Genomic DNA, 18,328 nt, shown 5'->3' on the forward strand with positions numbered 1-18,328 from the left:
TTTTAGTATGTCAATTTTGGCTGACTTTGTTAAACAGCTTCTTCACTGCCAACTGTACAGTCTTTAGAGTCTTGCATGCTACTTTAATAAAATGTAAATCTTGGAAGGAATGTCAGAGAAAAGGATCCTAGTTTCAATACACAAATCCATCTAGAGCTCTGCAGTTTCAAAGAACCGTTAATCCAGTCTTTGTCTGGATTAACTCTCTGCCTTCTAGAAAGATGATGCTCCCACAGAGGGACTATTAAACCCCACCAAAAGGGGTCTAAAACTCTGTGGAATATGGTGGCATAACCTGTCAACAGCAGGTACTCCCCAGAGCTCTGCAAATGTTTTACATAGGCCAGCAGAGTTTCTAAGAATTTGGCTGAGTGCAGAGCCAAAATCCATGGCTTTCTAAGTGATGGATAGAGTGCTTAAATATTGGGATTAACCTAGATTTGTCTGGTCTTGGCAAGACAAATCAATTTAATGGTTTAAGACGGCTAGGTTGACTTGTAATATGTAAAACAAACTATTTAGTGTGTCTGTTAGTGTGTGAATTTTTTTTTTTTTTTTAAATTGTCAAGGGAATTCTTTTCTCGAACACCTCGTGCTGGGTCAAAACCATTGATAGGCAGACTTTTGCTGTATATGCTTCTATTCTATAACAAATTTGGACCTTCCCCAGGTAATAGACCTGTTGTTATCAATTTCTTCAATTCATTTACTTTGCAGTTGGCCCACCATACTGTCTGCATCTTCGTGTAAAATTTTACTCCTCTGAGCCTAACAATCTCCGTGAAGAGTTAACAAGGTAAATTGAGTGTGATCTCCACAATTGTAGGGCATATGTTGTTTCTGTTAGCAGAGGTTGCCTACTTAATACGAGTCAACAATGCGGCGCTGTTGTGAAAAATGCAAATGTCATTCTGGGATATATTAGCAGGAGAAAGGGAACTATGGAGGGAGAAGTGAATGGGGCCACGCTGAAAGGTCAGGAGGGGAGTGGAGTGGAAGACTACAATCCTGGAGTATTGGCCCCCCTGCTGGTTAGAGCCCCCTTCAATGCGGCCCTCTCCACTTCCCTGTACAGGCTTTGTCCAGTAGAGGAATCAGATTGGACTCTGTGCCCTGGGCCACTCTGAAGGGCCGAATCAGGAGGAGGATCTGTGTGGCTGTAGTGTGGGTCAGTACTTCTGAGGTCCATCCTTCCACTCCCTACTTTCAGAGTCTCTGCTGGCCTCACCAGCGGAGAATGGTAACTGCTGATTGGTGGCTGCTGCAGCAGTGGGGGAATAGAGCCTGGTCCTCGGAGCCAGAACTGCCCACATAGTGCTCCATTCACTTCTCCTGCTTGACAGAGCCCCCTCTGACCTGACCCATCAGCACGGCCCGTCAGGTCTTCATGACCCCCTGATAATCCAAGGGAGCACTCTCCTTAGTTTGGGAACCTCTAAACTAGATGACCCCTTGGGATCTCTTCCAAGCCTGCAGTTCTATGACTAGAGGTGTTTGGCTGCTGTTGGGATTTTTTGAATAATGTCTATTGTCCTTTTTCCACAATATTCATTGAATACATTATTTGACATGGGGGTTTGTTGGGTTTCTTGTTTTGTTTTGTTTGCCTTATTTAATAAGCTCTGCTAATAGGATGGCCATAGGTTCTGAGCCAGTTAGATAGTGGGCAGCTTATGTTTTGTCCCAGTCCTGTCTTCAGTCTCTTATCAGTTGTGGTTAATTTAAAGCTATGTGATATCTAGCTATGTTTTTGGACAGAAAAACATTAAAATGCATTTGTAATTGGGGATTTCTCTCTGGTATAAGTGAACTCAGGCCCCATCATTTGCAGGATCTATACAAAGCATAAGCAAAGTGAAGATGATTATTTCACCATCATATTGAGATGCGAGTCCATAGTAGTACACATGCAGGATTTAAGTCATGGCTAAACCTGAGTTTCAGTCAGAAAAGAGCTTGTTGAAATCCCTGGAAGTCCTGCTTTTCATCTGGGACTAACCTACATATATATCTAGACACCACAAGATTGCTTTATAAATATATACCAGAAGGGTCATTGATTTTCCCGGCTGAGTTCAGAAAAAGAGCGAAACTTACCAGGTTTGGACAACAGAAATTATTTGTAGAAGGCGATTCTACTTCTGCAGAGTGGGTCAGTCCTATTAGTGGAGAAACTGTCTTGGCAAGAGTGCTCAGTTCTTACTCGTGTTCTCCTATTCCCGTTAATTGTAAGCATTGCAGATCCTCTGTTACTCATAAGCAAGGCAATGGTGCACTGTTAGCTCAAGTAAGTGTCAGTGTGGATCTCAGTTTAAATGCATGTTAGCAGACAAACCAGTTTCACCTGCTGCCCTATCTAGCATACGAGCAATGCCTAAGATCGGTGCAGAGAAGACCGTACCAAGGAATGACCTCTGGTGTCAGTCTTGTACACAGAAGTGCCACTCCAAACACTGAGGCACAGACTCCAGACAGAGCTCAGTGTTTTCCCAGAAGGGCAGATGCCATAAAGCCTCTGGAGATAAATTCAAGCCCTACATGGCATCTAGGGTTGAGAAGGAGCACCCTATGATTTGGCAGATTCCTCTAGCAGTGACCCCGATTCCAGTGATGCATCCATCAGCATCAACAGACTGAGGAGGATGAGCTGAGAGGAGAAGCAAGACCATTGTCAGTACCAAGACACTGATTTGCACCAATACAGACTCCAGTATTGAGAGCACCATACTCTTCGGTGCTGCCCCTGGAGGAGGTCGGTTCTTCACCATCACTGGGGCATACATACCCTCCATCTTCCAGCAGAGAGACTTCTTCTCTGAGGTTAGTGGTCAACACTGCAGGTAGTTCTGCCTACAGATAGTTACCCTACAGGGCTCAGCTTCCACCAGCTCATCAGGAAGAGCTCTGGATTGGCCAATATCCAACAAGCCAGCCATACTTCTATGGCATACCACCATTGTCCTATTGGGGTACCCAGGGCCTGTCATCTCAGGCATTGAGAAGCTCATCTCCACTCCTCTTGAAAAAGAGGAAGAGGACGTTCCTCATCAGCATCCTTGGCCAGAGTACCAGAAAGCCGTATCCAGGGACACAGCAGTACCAATACCGTGTATTGTTGTCAAAGGACTAGTCAAACTTGTCACCTGATGAAGCAGTATTTTTCACAGCAGTACCAGCACCAGATGACTAAAAAAGCATTCCAGAAGTTCCTTTTGATGATTGTAGAGACTTTGGAGATCAAGACTTTGGAGTTCAAGACGTCAGTCATATCGGAGAAAACCCGCAAGCTTTTTGATACCTTGTTTGCCTCCGGTTCTGCCAGTATTGCCTTCCCTATAAATGAGGGACTGCTTGGCCCTGCAAAAGTCGCTGTGGCAGATACTGTGAAATGAGTCATGAAGAGGTATTAAGTACCTCCTGTGGGGTTTGAGTGTTTCTAGGCTCTCCTCACCCAGTCTCCTTAGTTGCGGTACAAGAAAAGTTGAAGTTAAGAGTTACCCAAAGGACCTCAAAAGGCTCAACTTATTTGGGAGAAAGTTGTACTTCGCTGCACACAGCTGTGGGTGGCTAACTGTCCTTACTGGCCAAATATGGCTTTTTAACATGGGACAGGGTGACACCCTTCCTTGCTATCACAGACCTGGTGGACCCATTGGTGGACACACACCAGGCTTCTGTAGTTGGACCCATGTACTGGATCTGTGTGCTTCTAAACCCCCATCAGTCTGGACAGATGCCAGCCACAATCTCTGGCCTCTTGTGCACACGTTGTGGTCTCTCTCACTCTCTCTTGGGAATGGGACCCAATGGTCCAGGTCAGACAGGACAAGGCTATAATCATGTCGATAGCCCCATGCTGGCCAAGACAGTTTGGCTGTTGGACATACTGCAGATGTCCTTGTGCCCCTCCCCCCCATACACTTTCTGACCTGCTTGCACATAATATCTCAGCACAACAGTGAGATTCTGCAGTCGTTGCACTGATGTTTTGGATGTTGACTGGTTGAGCACTACTGACAGACTGCTCTCTGCAGGCGCAGGAGATTCTCGTACAAAGCAGAATTCCTAGTGGGAGGCTGACTTGTTCCTCCAAATAGAAAACTTTTCCATATGGACAACCCAAAACCAGATCGCCCCAGTGGAGGCCCCAAGACTGATGATCCTTGTCTACATGCTGCACCAGAAACAGGTTGGATTAGCATTTAACACTCTCTAAGTTCACCTGGCAGGAATATCAGAGTATCACAGTCCAGTACAGTCATACTCAATCTTCTCAAATCTGACAGTATCAGAATTCCTCAGTGACCTCCTTCATGCTTACCCTCTGGTTAGAGACCTCACTCCCACATGAGACCTCAATTCACAGATCCTCCCTTTGAACCACCGTTGGAGTGTTCACTACACCACCTTAACATCAAAATGGTCTCTTTTTATGGACATCACTTCAGCTCTGAGTCAGTCAGCTCCAACCCCTTATCGCTGAACTACCTTACACATCCTTTCATAGGGACATGGTGGGGTTGAAACCACGCCCCAAGTTCACCCTAAGAGGGGCGCATGCACAGCCCAGACAGATGCTGCTATTTTAACAATATCTCTCCAGTCTTTCACACGTGAGGCATATGCACACCTACAGTGGGATCCACACTGACTACAGTATCTAGAAGAACCACAGTTATTGTAGGGTAAGTGACATTTCTTTCATGTAGCTTCTTCTTGGGGCATCCCCACCAGAAGAAGAATAAAAGGGTAGTGTTGTTTTTCACTGCCAGGTGCACTAGTCCCACCTTCCTTCCCAATTCAAAGGATGAGCAGTCTGTAAGCCAAGATTTTCTGCAGGGCCTTGCTATGGAGAGCAAGGTAATAACCTGACACTTAACTTTCTTCCAGTTCCATTCTCCTGTGACCGGTTTTCAGGATGGGATCTAGGCAAAGGCACTTTTGAGAAAAATTTTAGACATTCATGCTTTTGAATGAATGGTGGTGCTGACCGTCAAATGGTGCATTACTGAGTCCTGGTGGGGCAAGCAAGAGAAACGAGCAGGACTAATCCTGCAGCATCTTCCTCTTGCTCCTTTAGGTCCTTGATCCGAATTCTTATAAGTCATCATTTGGGTTTTTCTTCATTTGCACTGGGCTCATTCTATACAAGCCCAGACTGAGAGGCCTTGAAAGATGAGTGTGCAGCATCTTAAATCTAAGTTGCACCTTACGGAGTTCTTAAATGTCAGGTTATAGCTCCTTCTGTCCACCTGCTGACTGACTGGCATTAGAACTTCTAGCTCTAATTGATGATTTTGTCCTTTTTTTTACCTTCATAGGTATTTATTTGTTCTTCAGCTAAAACAGGATATTCTCAGTGGAAAGTAAGTACCGTTAGTATTCCTTCAGGGGGAATTCTGTGCCAAAAAATTCAAAATTCTGCATATTTTATTTGTCAAAATAACGCAATATAATCACTCTGATTTAAATAAAGTACAGAAATAATTGAAACTACAGTACAATGAATGGAGAATGGGAGTGGGGCACAATTGAGGAAATCCCCAACCCCCCTTGCCAAATAGTAATGTAACTAGATTTGACCCTTTATATCTAGTTATTAGTCAACAAATATATGCAGCCATATGCTCAGTGTTGCATCGTAAGCAACTGAAGAGCAAGTGAGGGCTGTGGAATCAAACTCACAATTTATATTGGCTACTGACAATCTCCAGAAAGGTCAGTAGCAAACAGTTCATGGAGCACATTTTGAAAGGAAATTTTTTCAGTCCAAAAATTTAGACCAGTTCTAATCATGAAAGCACCATGAGCATTTATAAGGCCATACTGTCCTTTACACCCCTCTGGCAATGTGAAGGAGCCTTAAAATGTTTACACCTGTTTTATACTCCTGGGGGAATTGACAAAGACAATGGAAACAATTCACTAAGCAGGTATGCCACTACATTCTGCTCTGCCTGAGGGGACAGAGCCTGCCCCATGCCTACCTCCTCAGATACACCCTGAAGCCCTGCCACTCCACACAGTGTGTGCTGCAATAGTGAGCAAGAGGGACACAGTGTGTGTGTATGTGTCTGTCTCTCTCTCTCTCTCTCACTTGCACGACTGCCCAGCCCCCCCACCCCTCCAGCGGTGATTTACATCTCTACCAGCTTCTCCGGGCACCCGAGTCAACCTGCCTCTGCTGCCGGGGAGGGGGCGCATGACCGCTCTTGCAGCTTCCTTTTGCTTTCTTATCAGAAGTCATTTTTCTGCGGGGAAGCAAAGAAATCTGCAGGGGGACATGAATTCTGCGCACACGCAGTGACGCACAGTTCTCCCAGGAGTATAGTATGTGTGCTGCATTGAGTCTCTCAGGCAATTACAGTGTGTTTAACATGAGATTTAACAACACAGTTTCTTTGGAAAACTAGGAAACCCAGCATTCAGTTTGATGAGAATATATTTTTCTCTTGATACCTTCTGTGTGTATGCAAATGTGTATTCTTGGAGTGCTGGCTCAAAGAGTCAAATTAGAGTAGCCTGGATATTATAGTGCTTATCTCGAGCATCAATTTACCAAAGATCCGACATTCACTGGAACCGCATCTCCTCAGCTCTCAAATGCTTGAGTGTTGTCTCCTCTTTGCAACACAGTCACTCAAAGGTTTATCTAATGAGCCATTTTTCCTGTGGCAGGTTGGAATGCCCGTTTGACACAGCAGTCCAGTTGGCAGCTTATACCTTACAAGGTGAGTGGGGTAGGGGAAATGACTGTGTAGACTTTTCCTTGTAGTCTTGCTCCCTCCTCTCTCTGCCACTGTGGTACAAGGATAAGCATCTTGCCCAGGGCTCGATAATCCTAAAGTGGCAAAATCTTACTTTCCTTGCCTGTTAATTTGTCAGCATATATTACAAAGTGCTTTGCCACATCAGGGAAGGGTGCAAGGAGCTTCTGAAAAAACAATTTCCTTGGCTAAAATGTAATTGGCACCAAGCACTTTGCAGAATGCAATATGAACTGGACGTGTTAGTTTTTATTTTCCACTAAAACTTTCTTTCCTCAGACGTGTGAGTGTGTCCACTTTCAGACTAGCAGTTCACAGTGCACTCTGCTTGAACTGCTCTTGTACAGGAACAGGGCTGTCCCTCTGGTGTCTCAGTGCAGTCACTTCCTGAGGTTCCATCCTTGGTCTGATGGAATCACACACCAAACTACAATGGTTCCAAACAGGGGGGTTGTTTACACACACATTGCACTGGTTTAACCAACGCTGTGATGTTGCTCCAGTCTAGTTAAACCAGTGCAGTTTTGTGTATGGACACTCCATGTTGGTTTATACTTGGATCATGTGGGTTTAGCTCACGCCAGCCTCGCTACATTGGTACAACTTCTATGTGGACCAGGCCGCTGTCTGCTTCCTTCCACTTGCACTTGAGTTGACAGTTCTAGGGTGGATGGGATCCACACAGAAATGGAAGGCTATAGTTTTTGTTTGTTTTTATTGATGCAAAGGGAATTGTGCAAGGAAATTCTTTTCAGTTATGTGATCTGTGTTTAATGTACCAAACCCCGCTCTAAAAAAATGTCCCGCTCTATATACTCCAGATACCTTATAAAAACCTATTTGGCACCGTGCTTATTCTTGCTGGGTTTCATAAACAAGACTAAGTCAATCACTGAAATCTTTTATTCTCCTAGGTATTTTATAAAACATCTGCTCCGCTCAAGTAAGAATAGTGCTGTAGAATCTACAGTGTAGATCAGCGGTTCTCAAAATGTGGGTCAGGACCCCAAAGTGGGTTGCGACCCTGTTTTAATGGGGTCAACAGGGCTGGCATTAGACTGGCTGGAGCCCGGGGCCAAAGCTGAAGCCCGAGCCTCACTGCCCAGGGCCAAAACATGAGCCCCACCACCCAGGGCTCAGGCTTTGGCTTCAGTCCTGGGCAGCGGGGCTCAGGTTGCAGGCCCCCTGCCCGGGGATGAAGCCCTTGGGCTTTGGCTTTGGCTCCCTGCCCAGGGGAGTGGGGCTTGGGTGGGCTCAGGCTTCGGTCTCCCCTCCTGGGGTCGTGTAGTAATTTTTGTTGTCAGAAGGGGGTCGCGGTGCAATGAAGTTTGAGAACCCCTGGTACAGATAGATAATCAGAACCAGTAGTTAAAGTAGGGAGTGCATTGCAGAGAAACCTGTTGCTTTTCCCTTTAGATTAAACAGTTTTTGAATGCATCCATTCTGAGAGATACTGGCATTGATAAATGCCTTTGATCTAATAGTGCAGTAGATCAAGTGTTTAGAAACACAGGGTGAACTTAATAGGTCATATATCCTATTCTTAAATATTGGCATTTCCTTTCTACTTTCAGATCTGTTCTTAATTCCACAGTGAGTTCTCTAGCAGTGCTTTAATCTTACTGCCTGGTTGAAAGCTGAGCAGATTTTATTTAAATCAGCTGGAACCTAAGCAGGCTTTGACAACATTCCTTTCAACAGAGGCAGGTGGCATAGTGGGAGTAAATTACTGTAGATCTACAGACTTCCTCTGGGTCAAAGTATTTTTTTAAAGTATATGAAAAGGCTGTGTAAAGGTATTGTGTTCAGAACTCCAAGAAATAAATGTGTGTATAGTAAATACAACAAAATATTTAATTAACTCAATTTTTGCACCTTTCAGATATTTGATATATTTAATTGGCTTTTCCATTTTTTTTCCAAAAAGTTTTTCCCTTTATTTTTGCACAAAAAACTTGCACTTTTCAAGCAGGTCAGTTTCTTGCTTGCACTTTTGACCAGAACTTGGGGGCCCAAAATTAGGTTCCTGATTCTCAGAGGTGAGTGAAGCACCAGCTACTCCCTTGAGTCATTGGAGGCGGTGACTGCTTAGCCCCTCTGAAAATGAGACCACGTTAATTTAGGTTTCTAATTACAGATATAATCACTCTTCTTTAGGCAACTATGTTTGGAAAAGGTTGGCCTTTAAGTGTTAGCAGCCGTGGAAAAAGGAGCCAGTTTTCTGATGTTGCGCAGCCATTGTGACACTAGGGTGCTTACACTGATGGAAAGAGGAAAAATAGTTTCTCTCCCCTACTCTTGCCTTTGCACCCCTAAGTTATTCTTTTGCAGAGAGATCTGTAGTCATAGCTGGTTGAAAAATGGAAAAGCCGTTTTGGGGAAAATTTTGAAACTCCTTTTTACAAGATTGAAAATGGGTCCATTTTCTTGAAAGTTTTACCTTTTTTTCTCTCTTTTTTTTTTTTTTTGTAAGTCAACAATTTTTACTGAAATATTGCTTGGTAACTATTTAAACAATAAATATGGGGGATAGGGAGTGGGAGAAGTTCTGAGTCTCAAACACTTAACAAAGTAAACAAATCATGGTAGACACTTCAGCTCATGCTAGTTCTTGTTATTGCCCTTGAGCTAGCATTTATCTTGAATGGAATGTCACTTCACTGAGTTCTTTCTTTGTAGCTGAACTTGGAGATTATGATCCTGCTGAACATGTTCCTGACCTGGTGTCTGAGTTCAGGTTTATGCCCACTCAAACTGAAGAGCTGGAACTGGCCATTTTTGAGAAGTGGAAGGAATACAGGTACTGTAGCTCCTGATCCATGCTTGCCAAATCAACTTTCTGACTCTTCCATGGGTAAAGCATATGCAAATGATACAACGGGGATGATGCTGACATTTCTGTGTGGTCTTTCACCCAGATGTAATCTTAATGTGATTCCATCATAGAACATAAGAAACCAAATCTAACAGTTCTTGGGTGAGAATGTAACGTGAAAACCGATATTTTTACATGTCTGCCTCTTCAATGCAGGGTGAAATTCTACTCCTGTCCATGAATGGTAAAATTCCATAATTTCAGTGAAATCATTAATTTGTCTAATGCTTTGCCTTTTGAAACAATCAGCGTTTCAGATTAAAATTTGCAAAGGTGGCCTTGGAGCTCATGTAAAGTTTGAGAGGGAGCCAGCAATGTTTGCTTTTCGCAGACTCACAAACATCAGTTTTTCCCCTCTTTCTCCCTCCATATGCTAGTTTTTCTTTTCATTGCTCGTAATTTTACAGGATTCTGTTTAACTTCAAACAAATTTATTTCAGGGGGCAAACGCCAGCCCAAGCTGAAACTAACTATTTGAACAAAGCTAAGTGGCTGGAAATGTATGGGGTGGACATGCACATAGTCAAGGTAAGGGTGATGACCTCTTTGGAAATGGTTATTCTTGCAGACCAAATGTTCCAAGTGTGCAAAGCTAAAAGTGCTGTATAGGAAAACAAATGAGATTAAGGTAATAATATGGTGCTTTTCTAAACTGTATAGCACTTAGGCTGATTATGCGCAATCACTTGGCACGAACTAATTTGTGTGTGCTTCTGGAGGCTGTAATTTTAATCTATCTATGTTTATATTGTGTTTTAAATATGTAATAGGTGCTGCAGATTTCAGTCAGCCTGAAACCTATGTGAAAATCATAGTAAATTAAATCAAAATTGGACTGGGATTTAATCTGGTATCAATTCACAGTTGTCTATAGAGAGACTAAATAGATTGTAAAGGAAGAAGGGTAGAGAATAACACAAGGAGGTTCTTTAGCCCATAAGCATATAAAGAAACCCTTTCTTCTCCTTCCCTCTTTATCCTGATCTCTAAAGAGTCGTGGAGTAGAATAAGCTATGTAGGAGGCTTTGTAGAGTTTTGTTATTGTAATAAAATAACAAATAGTATTTAACCTTAACACTGAAGGAAGGGATACATTGCCCATTGGAATGATTTATACATACATGGGATCCTACACGTGGAACTCAACACAACCTGTTTTGGTCTGTGATACTTAGGCGAGGGACGGCAATGATTACAGCCTTGGACTGACCCCGACGGGAGTTCTGGTCTTTGAAGGTGACACCAAGATTGGTCTGTTTTTCTGGTGAGATGGCTAATTGAAAGACTTAAAACTGTGCATTGTAGAATACCTAACTCTTTTACACTAGCCAAGAATCCTTGAACATCACAGTGTCTGAGACCATTAGTCAATATTAGTAATCTGCAAAATACTCCATAGCTCAAAATTATGTTGTTTTTTTTAATGTCCAAAACGTTATCTTTCTTGGTTAGTGTCCTTGACAAATATGTGAGTGGGTTTGGGGTGTTTTCATCTCTCTCCCGTATGTCAGTGCTAAATATATACACAATGAAACCCCTCCAGCATCACTAATAATATCAAGTATGCCTTCCCAGGTTGTCAGACTGCTTTATTGGATTAATTGTATGTGTGTTTAGTACTGGATATGTGGGAGAGAAGGGAAAGCGTTCAACCAGTCAAGTTGGCATCTTGGCAAAATGTTTTCTTTTTCGGGAGGAGGTGTGGGTATTGGAATCCTTTGAGTGCAAAACATCCTCCAGGTGGTTTCTTCCTTTTTTGGAAATGACCCCTTTCTGCCCCACATGTACCACAGAAATGGGTTCAGGCCTAGATAAAAGCACATGACCATATAGTGTGGTAAAGAGTGTGAAAATGCTTACCAACACCTGCAGTTCCATTCTGCAGGCTTTTGTTGGGGTAACACCAGTTTGTTGAAGGTATTTGGAGCAGTTCCATAGGACTTGTACAGTTGCATATGGTTGAAAAGCGGGCGGAAAGATGGGGAACCCACTTTCAGATTTGGGTCTAGGCTTAAGCAAGGCTTAAGGGTCCAAAGTTGTTTTCCCTGGTTTCTGGTTCCTATTTCTCATGCTTATTTCCGTGCTGGTTGGGTACGGGCAGGAGGGTGGTCAGGCAAGTTTGTTTGACTGGATCCAATCTAATTGTATAAAACACCGTTTGCCTTAATTATCATCTCCCTGCCCAGAAACAGTGGACTGTACTGATGTCAGCTAAAAATCCATTTTAAGACTCCCTATAGAAGCTTCATCTTTTTAAAAGTTGCTATAGTTTTTGTAATCTCCTCAATTCATAACTTCTTAATGACAAAGTCTTAAACCACCGGCTAATACACACCTCACTGGGACGTTTATTGTAGGATCTCAGTCTGTTTATATCAGTTTTTAAAATGGGTGAGTTCTAGAGCAGAACAGTGAATATGACTCTTTTGTATGGACCAACAAAGATGTGTTTACACATTTCTATTCTTCTTCATCTGACAGGCCAAAGATAACCAGACTGGACTTCAAGAAGAACAAATTAACACTAGTTGTTGTTGAAGACGATGAGCAGGTAGTTAAAATTTGCTGTTAGCTCTTTTAGCTGCTGTGTAACTAAGATTCGCAGGCTCTAGTTAGTTACTCCTGCACTCATTTCACACTTAAGTTTGCAGGAGTAACATGGCAGCATAGGAGTGTTTTCAGTTGTGACTTCTTGGGGGTGGTGAGTTTACATATAAAAGAAATTTAGCAGTGTGTCTGATTTGCTTTTCAGCTTTTAAAAGGGCAATGCCTTGCTTAACTAGTATGGGCCAGAGAATTTGGAAAGAGCAGGTGTACTTTGGTGTGTTGTGTAAGAAAGCTAATAAAGGTAGGTAGTGTAAATGCCACGCAGTTGGAACTCTGCCAGAAATGCCCCCAGAAGGAGAAATTGCTCTGACTTGAGCAGATTATAAAAAAGTGAGGATTGGTAACACATGGAGGTGGATCTGATTTGGAACAAGAACCAGGAAGTCAGCCACAGAGAGAAGTACCTTTATGTTGTAATATTCCCATCAGTCCACAAGTTGTTCTGAGCTTGGCCTCCTAGGGTATGTCCACACAAGGATAAAAAACCCACGGCAGGCCTGGGTCAACTGACTCGGGCTTGCAGGGCTAAAAATCGCTGTGTACACGTTCAGGCTTAGGCCTGAGCTCTGGGATCCTGCGAGGATGAAGGGTCCTAGAGCTCAGGCTCCAACCTGAGCCCAAATGTCTATATAGTGATTTTTAGCCCTGCAGCCCAAGCCCCATGAGCCCAAGTCATGACTTAGGCTAGGTGCAGCCATGCTGTGGGTCTCTTATCCCTGTGTAACATTTTTCATCCATCTTGCATACAAATCAGTTTATTGTAGGATCTCTTTTGAGTGCAAAGTTGCCAACATACATTTTAATACACAGTTTCAATGTCACTGCCCCACAACCACATACTCTAATGCAGGGGTAGGCAACCTATGGCACGCGTGCCGAAGGTGGCACACGAGTTGATTTTTCAGTGGCACTCACACTGGCCACCGGTCCGGGGGTGCTCTGCATTTTAATTTAATTTTTAAATGAAGCTTCTTAAACATTTAAAAAATCTTATTTACTTTACATACAACGATAGTTTAGTTATATATTATAGACTTACGGAAAGAAACCTAAAAACGTTAAAATGTATTACTGGCACGCGAAACCTTAAATTAGAGTGAATAAATGAAGACTCGGCACACCACTTCTGAAAGGTTGCCGACCCCTGCTCTAATGTGTATATGTTTTGGGCAGGCCAGGTTGGACAGTGACCCTTTTAAGATGCCTCATGTGTAGTGAATTCATTGTTTAGTTACAGTGCTATTTGCTAACTTGTCAAAAGCAAATCTTAGCTGATGTTGGTGATGCCCTGATGTGTTGCTCCTAGCATAGAGCTGTCCTGGCACTAACAAGTATATTTAATCGTAAATTTATTCCATGAAAAAGAAATGGCCAAATCCAGTTGTTCCTAGAGTTAAAAATACTGAATATTCTCTCTAGCAATTGCACTTGTATTTGGAGTATTTCATCTATTTATTCTCAGGCAGAGATGAAGGGGGGGAGATTTTTCACCACAGATGAATATAAATTTTATTGAGCATTCATTAAATTGTGGGGAACTCTGACTCACTCGAGGCTGTTTGAATTCATGGTGTGTTTTATGTGCTTTAAGGGGAAGGAGCAGGAGCACACTTTTGTGTTTAGGCTGGATCACCCCAAAGCCTGCAAACACTTGTGGAAGTGTGCAGTGGAACATCATGCTTTCTTCCGCCTAAGGGGACCCGTCCAAAAAGGCTCAAGCCGATCAAGCTTCATTCGGCTGGGATCACGGTTCAGATACAGGTCAGAGTCATTTCTCATTCACTGTGTCTCTTCTCTCCCCATTTCCAGTCCCTTGGGTAATGCACAAGTGAGGAAAGTGGTATCCAGTTTCCATAGTGTACAGAAGATTGAATGTCACAAACTGCATTTAGATAAATTATTTAAATTAGGCTGTTAAACTGGCCAAAATAATGCACAAACTTTATTAAACAACCCTTTCCAGATTTGCTAACTGAACTTAGGCTTTTTCTGATCTGTGCAGTAAAATGTACTGGGGCAGTTTCCCAAAATCAACAGGTTGTCCTGTTTCTTACATGCAGTATATTATACCTGTGCTCTGTAGACTATCCTGGCTTCCCATTTACTTCCAGGTACAGTTCCAAGTGGTTGATTTTGATTCATGAAGCTGTGTGATTTTGTTTCTGGTTGAGAGTCCACTTCGTGTCCCATATGGTGCATGTAACTGACACACTGTAGACTTACACATTTGATGGCAGAGCAAGGCTTTTGACTCTGGAGTTCATATTATTTGTGTTGCGGCAGTGCCCAGAAAGGCCAATTGAGATCTGGGCCCCACTGATTCAGACACAGCATAAGCATATAACGAGGCCTCGTCTTTGTCCCAAAGAGCACACTGTACAGGGTCTTTTACCTATGGGGTGGATTTGCTAGGGGAGGCAGGTTTAGTTTCCTCTGTTTGGGATTTTTTTTTTTTTTTAGTTCTCTTTATTGGGCCCTGGGTGAATTAAGCTGTTATCATTTCGCTTTATTGATCATGTGAAGTCCATCTGCGTACGCATTGTGATAAGTGCGTTGTGTTAATTGAAAAATATAATAAACATAGACATTATCACCATTGGTAAAGGGTATGAGGGTCACTTTAAGGACATTGTCAAATAGAAGTAAGTAATTTACTTGCCCATCTCTGGAAAGCATAATCTGTAGTTTGGGCAGAACCCCTAGAAAATGTAATAGGGCTATTAAGGAAGTGAATGTAGGGCATGTTGAAAACATTGGCTTGTCAGCTCCGGAGAATGAAGTGACTTACGTTCACAGAACAGGTAAAGTACAAGCAGCGACAATGCAAACTCACCACGTGCTACCTTGCTAGAGCATACAGGTGGTTCAGCTGCTCCCCAATCCTTCGCCTGTCTGCTAAGCAAAGGAGCTGGAGATGGAGGCTCTGTATCACAAGCCCATGAGCCCTCAGGTTCCTCTCTAAGTAGGAAGACCGGTCTCGAGAAAACAGCATAGGATTGGGAGTCAGAGCATCAAAGTTCTAATTTCTAGCTCTATTATAGTCTTTCTATATGACACTGGCTGAGTCTCTTGGGCTCTGATTTTTCCAAGATGTGCACACAGTTACCGTGATTGCGGTTTAAAATGACTGTGTGTATATTGAGGAATCTAATCCTTAAGGACTTATTGCTTCAGTTTCCCCTGCTGCAAATGGGGATAATACCTCCCTCAGCAGGGGATGAGACTAAAATGTTTGCAAAGTTCTTGAGTCCTTCTGATGAAAGGCACAATAGAAGTGTAAAGTTGTTTATGTCTCTGCAAGTTAGGATTGCTGAGCCATAAAGCAAACGCCTACTAGTAAGCCAGGCAAGGTATTTTGTCCTTATGCCTATATTCTGCCTTTGTAAACAAGTGCTTTGTCCCATCATTGTGTACCTTAACTTGCACTTTTAGTGGGAAAACAGAATACCAGACAACCAAGACCAACAAAGCTAGACGATCAGCATCCTTTGAAAGGAGGCCCAGCAAGCGATATTCAAGGAGAACACTACAAATGAAAGGTAAACTGTGACCACACATTGTGGGCAGCACAGGCCACAATGAGATTGATAGAGTAACATCTTGTGCTGATTCTAGACAGGAGTTCTTGTGTGGACGTTTCTCCTCATCTTGAATGATGATTTTTACAATGATCCATCTTTCCTTTGAGTCATTGCTCTTGGGACATATTTGCAACACAGCATGTTTAACAAACTGGATGACTTCAAGTTGTCTTTGACGTTTTGTGAGGTTACCTAACAGCTAAGTCACCTGTGACTACTGTAAGATGTTTATATAGAAAAATAATTGGTCTAATAAGTAAAGAATTAACCAATATATGAGCATGATCCCTCACTGAATCCCTTTGCGGTCTGTCTGTACTTTGTGTATTAGCTTAAAACTCCGCATCCTTGCAAGACCCTGAACAACTCTTTCCCTGCTTGCATCTCAGCCATTGTCCCACCTTGTGACCTACATGCTGCCAGTTTTTCTTGCCTTGATATTCCCTCTGTCTCCTTCTCTCACTCTTGCTTATGCCTGGAATGACCTTCATGTCTGCTTTCAGATCCCTTCATAAATCCTAGTCTCCAGTGTAAAAATGTGTTTGTCATGCTTCATACGTATTTGCTTTGCAGCTCCTTATTTGTCTTTACTCTAGTCTTTTCCTGTGTTTGTTTAATTTAGGTTGTAAGCTCTTTGGGGAAGAGATCTTATTTTTAAGTATCATGGATATTTATGGTGCTATATAAATACTAACTAACAGAATGAATGCAAATTAAATTTGTAATCAATCTTGTCTGGATTTTTTTGCAGCAAACATTGCTAAACTTGAAGAAACAAGGTAGGAGACATTCTGCAACTTAATTTCCTTTCTGTTCAGTCTGTATTTAGTCATGTGTGTATATGGAGGCAGGTTATAAGGTTAGTTCAAATCTAAAGGAGCACTGTTCATTTAGCTTTTAAGACCAGAATGGACCATTTGATCATCTAGCCTGACCTCCTGAATAACACAGGCCACAGTGAAAGTTGCTTTTTCAGTTTGGGTAGGTCCTTCCTATTTTTCAGTGGAGAGTTGCTGGTTTTCGGTGATGCTGTCTCATTGGAGGATATTGCCAAGCATGCGTCCTAGCAGGCAAAAATACTTTTGAATTCTGGGGTAGTGGGTTTATGACTAACTCCAGCCCACACTTGCTTTCAAGTGTTGGTGAGGAGGATAGCAGGATTTTTCTGTTGTGCCCTGTGAGAGAGTCAAGCAGGCAGGAATAAGAGGATTTCTTCTTGCTGACGTCTATCTACTGCGATGATGTGATTGAAATACAAAGCTTGTGGAATTCAGGAGTGGGGAGGAATACTGTAGAACTAGACGCTTCCACTAAAATTATTCTCTTCATTTTTACACTTATGCCTTGACCTGTAATAATAATCAGAAGAGAGAGTGCCCAACATTTTAGGAGTGAGGCTGTAATTTTCTTCTGCATTTGTACAGCACCTAGCCCAGTGGAATCCTAGTCAATGTCTGAGACTCCTAAGTACTACTGCAATACAAATAATAGGTAATGTTCTTCAGTTCACAATTCTCTTTCTACACCTTAGAAATCAACCCTTTTAATTATTTCACATTCCTCCTCTTCCTTCTTGAAAGAGGTCTTCCAGGATTGTATTATCATTGTAGTAGTAATAAGTAACAGAGTGGAGTATAAGTATAATAAGTATACTTCTGTTAGTCTTAAAGGTGCCACAGGACCCTCTGTTACTTTTTACAGATTCAGACTAACACGGCTACCCCTCTGATACTTGTAGTAGTAATGTGCATCTCTAAAGCTCATACCACTGTAGTATCTATGCTCTTTTCACATAAATGTTCACATCCACAAGGAACAGCGCTCTCTTTTTCAGCCCTCAGATTCTGGTAACTTGTAGAGTCATATTCCAAATGCAGTTGGGGCAACCCCCTCAATGCCTACCCAAAGGAGTTGTGAAATGTACACCAAAAGTGGTAAGCTTTGGACTCCACTGGTTCTCACCTCTCTCCCTTGCATCTCCAAGACCTAGCATAGAAGGCCCTCCCATTGAGGGCCTGTATGTTGCTCTATGTCAGCCAGAAAGGGTCACAAGGAAAGCCAAGGTGTAGGTTTTGTTCACGATGGTTTCTCACCTTTATTCAGTTTCCAGAGTCTCTATCCCGCCCCTTGGTTGAAGGACCCATCTTTCTCCGCTTGTAAGAGCTCTGTTCCATTTTGTCTGTCTAGTGATGAATGCCAAAGATGGCTTCTGTCTGCTTATATCTACTTTTTTTCAAGAGGCAGGATGGCTTTATGCTGTTTTTCCTTTCCTGTGGACTTTCCATCTCCCTGTATGTAAGTAGGGCTTCCACTGTTTTGATTCCACCATGCTGAATTTACGTAGGAGACAGGTGAATAGCTGCTTTCTCTCCTGTCTGGGAGGGAACCTGTATGGCCACAGACAGTAAAGCATAATATCGTTAAGTATCTGTATTTCCTTATATTATAAAATACATACATTTCACAATATTAATTACCAGTGTAATTAGATTCCAGAA

General features: G+C 42.6%; 1 protein-coding gene across 2 annotated transcripts in view; it reads left to right on the forward strand.

Moving 5' to 3' along the window:
- Nucleotides 1–18,328, forward strand: part of EPB41L5 (erythrocyte membrane protein band 4.1 like 5) — a 47,415-nt gene that overhangs the window by 19,221 nt on the left and 9,866 nt on the right. For both annotated transcript variants that reach the window (XR_003369595.1, XM_026647390.1), the window contains exons 5-14: nt 718–796; nt 5,322–5,366; nt 6,679–6,731; nt 9,447–9,567; nt 10,083–10,170; nt 10,818–10,906; nt 12,124–12,193; nt 13,841–14,010; nt 15,682–15,788; nt 16,582–16,609. Coding sequence is in view for 1 of the 2 variants with exons in the window: in XM_026647390.1 (XP_026503175.1) it covers nt 718–796; nt 5,322–5,366; nt 6,679–6,731; nt 9,447–9,567; nt 10,083–10,170; nt 10,818–10,906; nt 12,124–12,193; nt 13,841–14,010; nt 15,682–15,788; nt 16,582–16,609 (850 nt within the window). In the remaining variant the exon portion in view is untranslated. The remainder of the gene's footprint in view (nt 1–717; nt 797–5,321; nt 5,367–6,678; nt 6,732–9,446; nt 9,568–10,082; nt 10,171–10,817; nt 10,907–12,123; nt 12,194–13,840; nt 14,011–15,681; nt 15,789–16,581; nt 16,610–18,328) is intronic.

Source organism: Terrapene carolina, unplaced genomic scaffold, assembly GCF_002925995.2.
Source record: "Terrapene carolina triunguis isolate 2854851 unplaced genomic scaffold, T_m_triunguis-2.0 Scaffold62, whole genome shotgun sequence".
In the NCBI taxonomy this organism is placed as follows: Eukaryota; Metazoa; Chordata; order Testudines; family Emydidae; genus Terrapene; species Terrapene triunguis.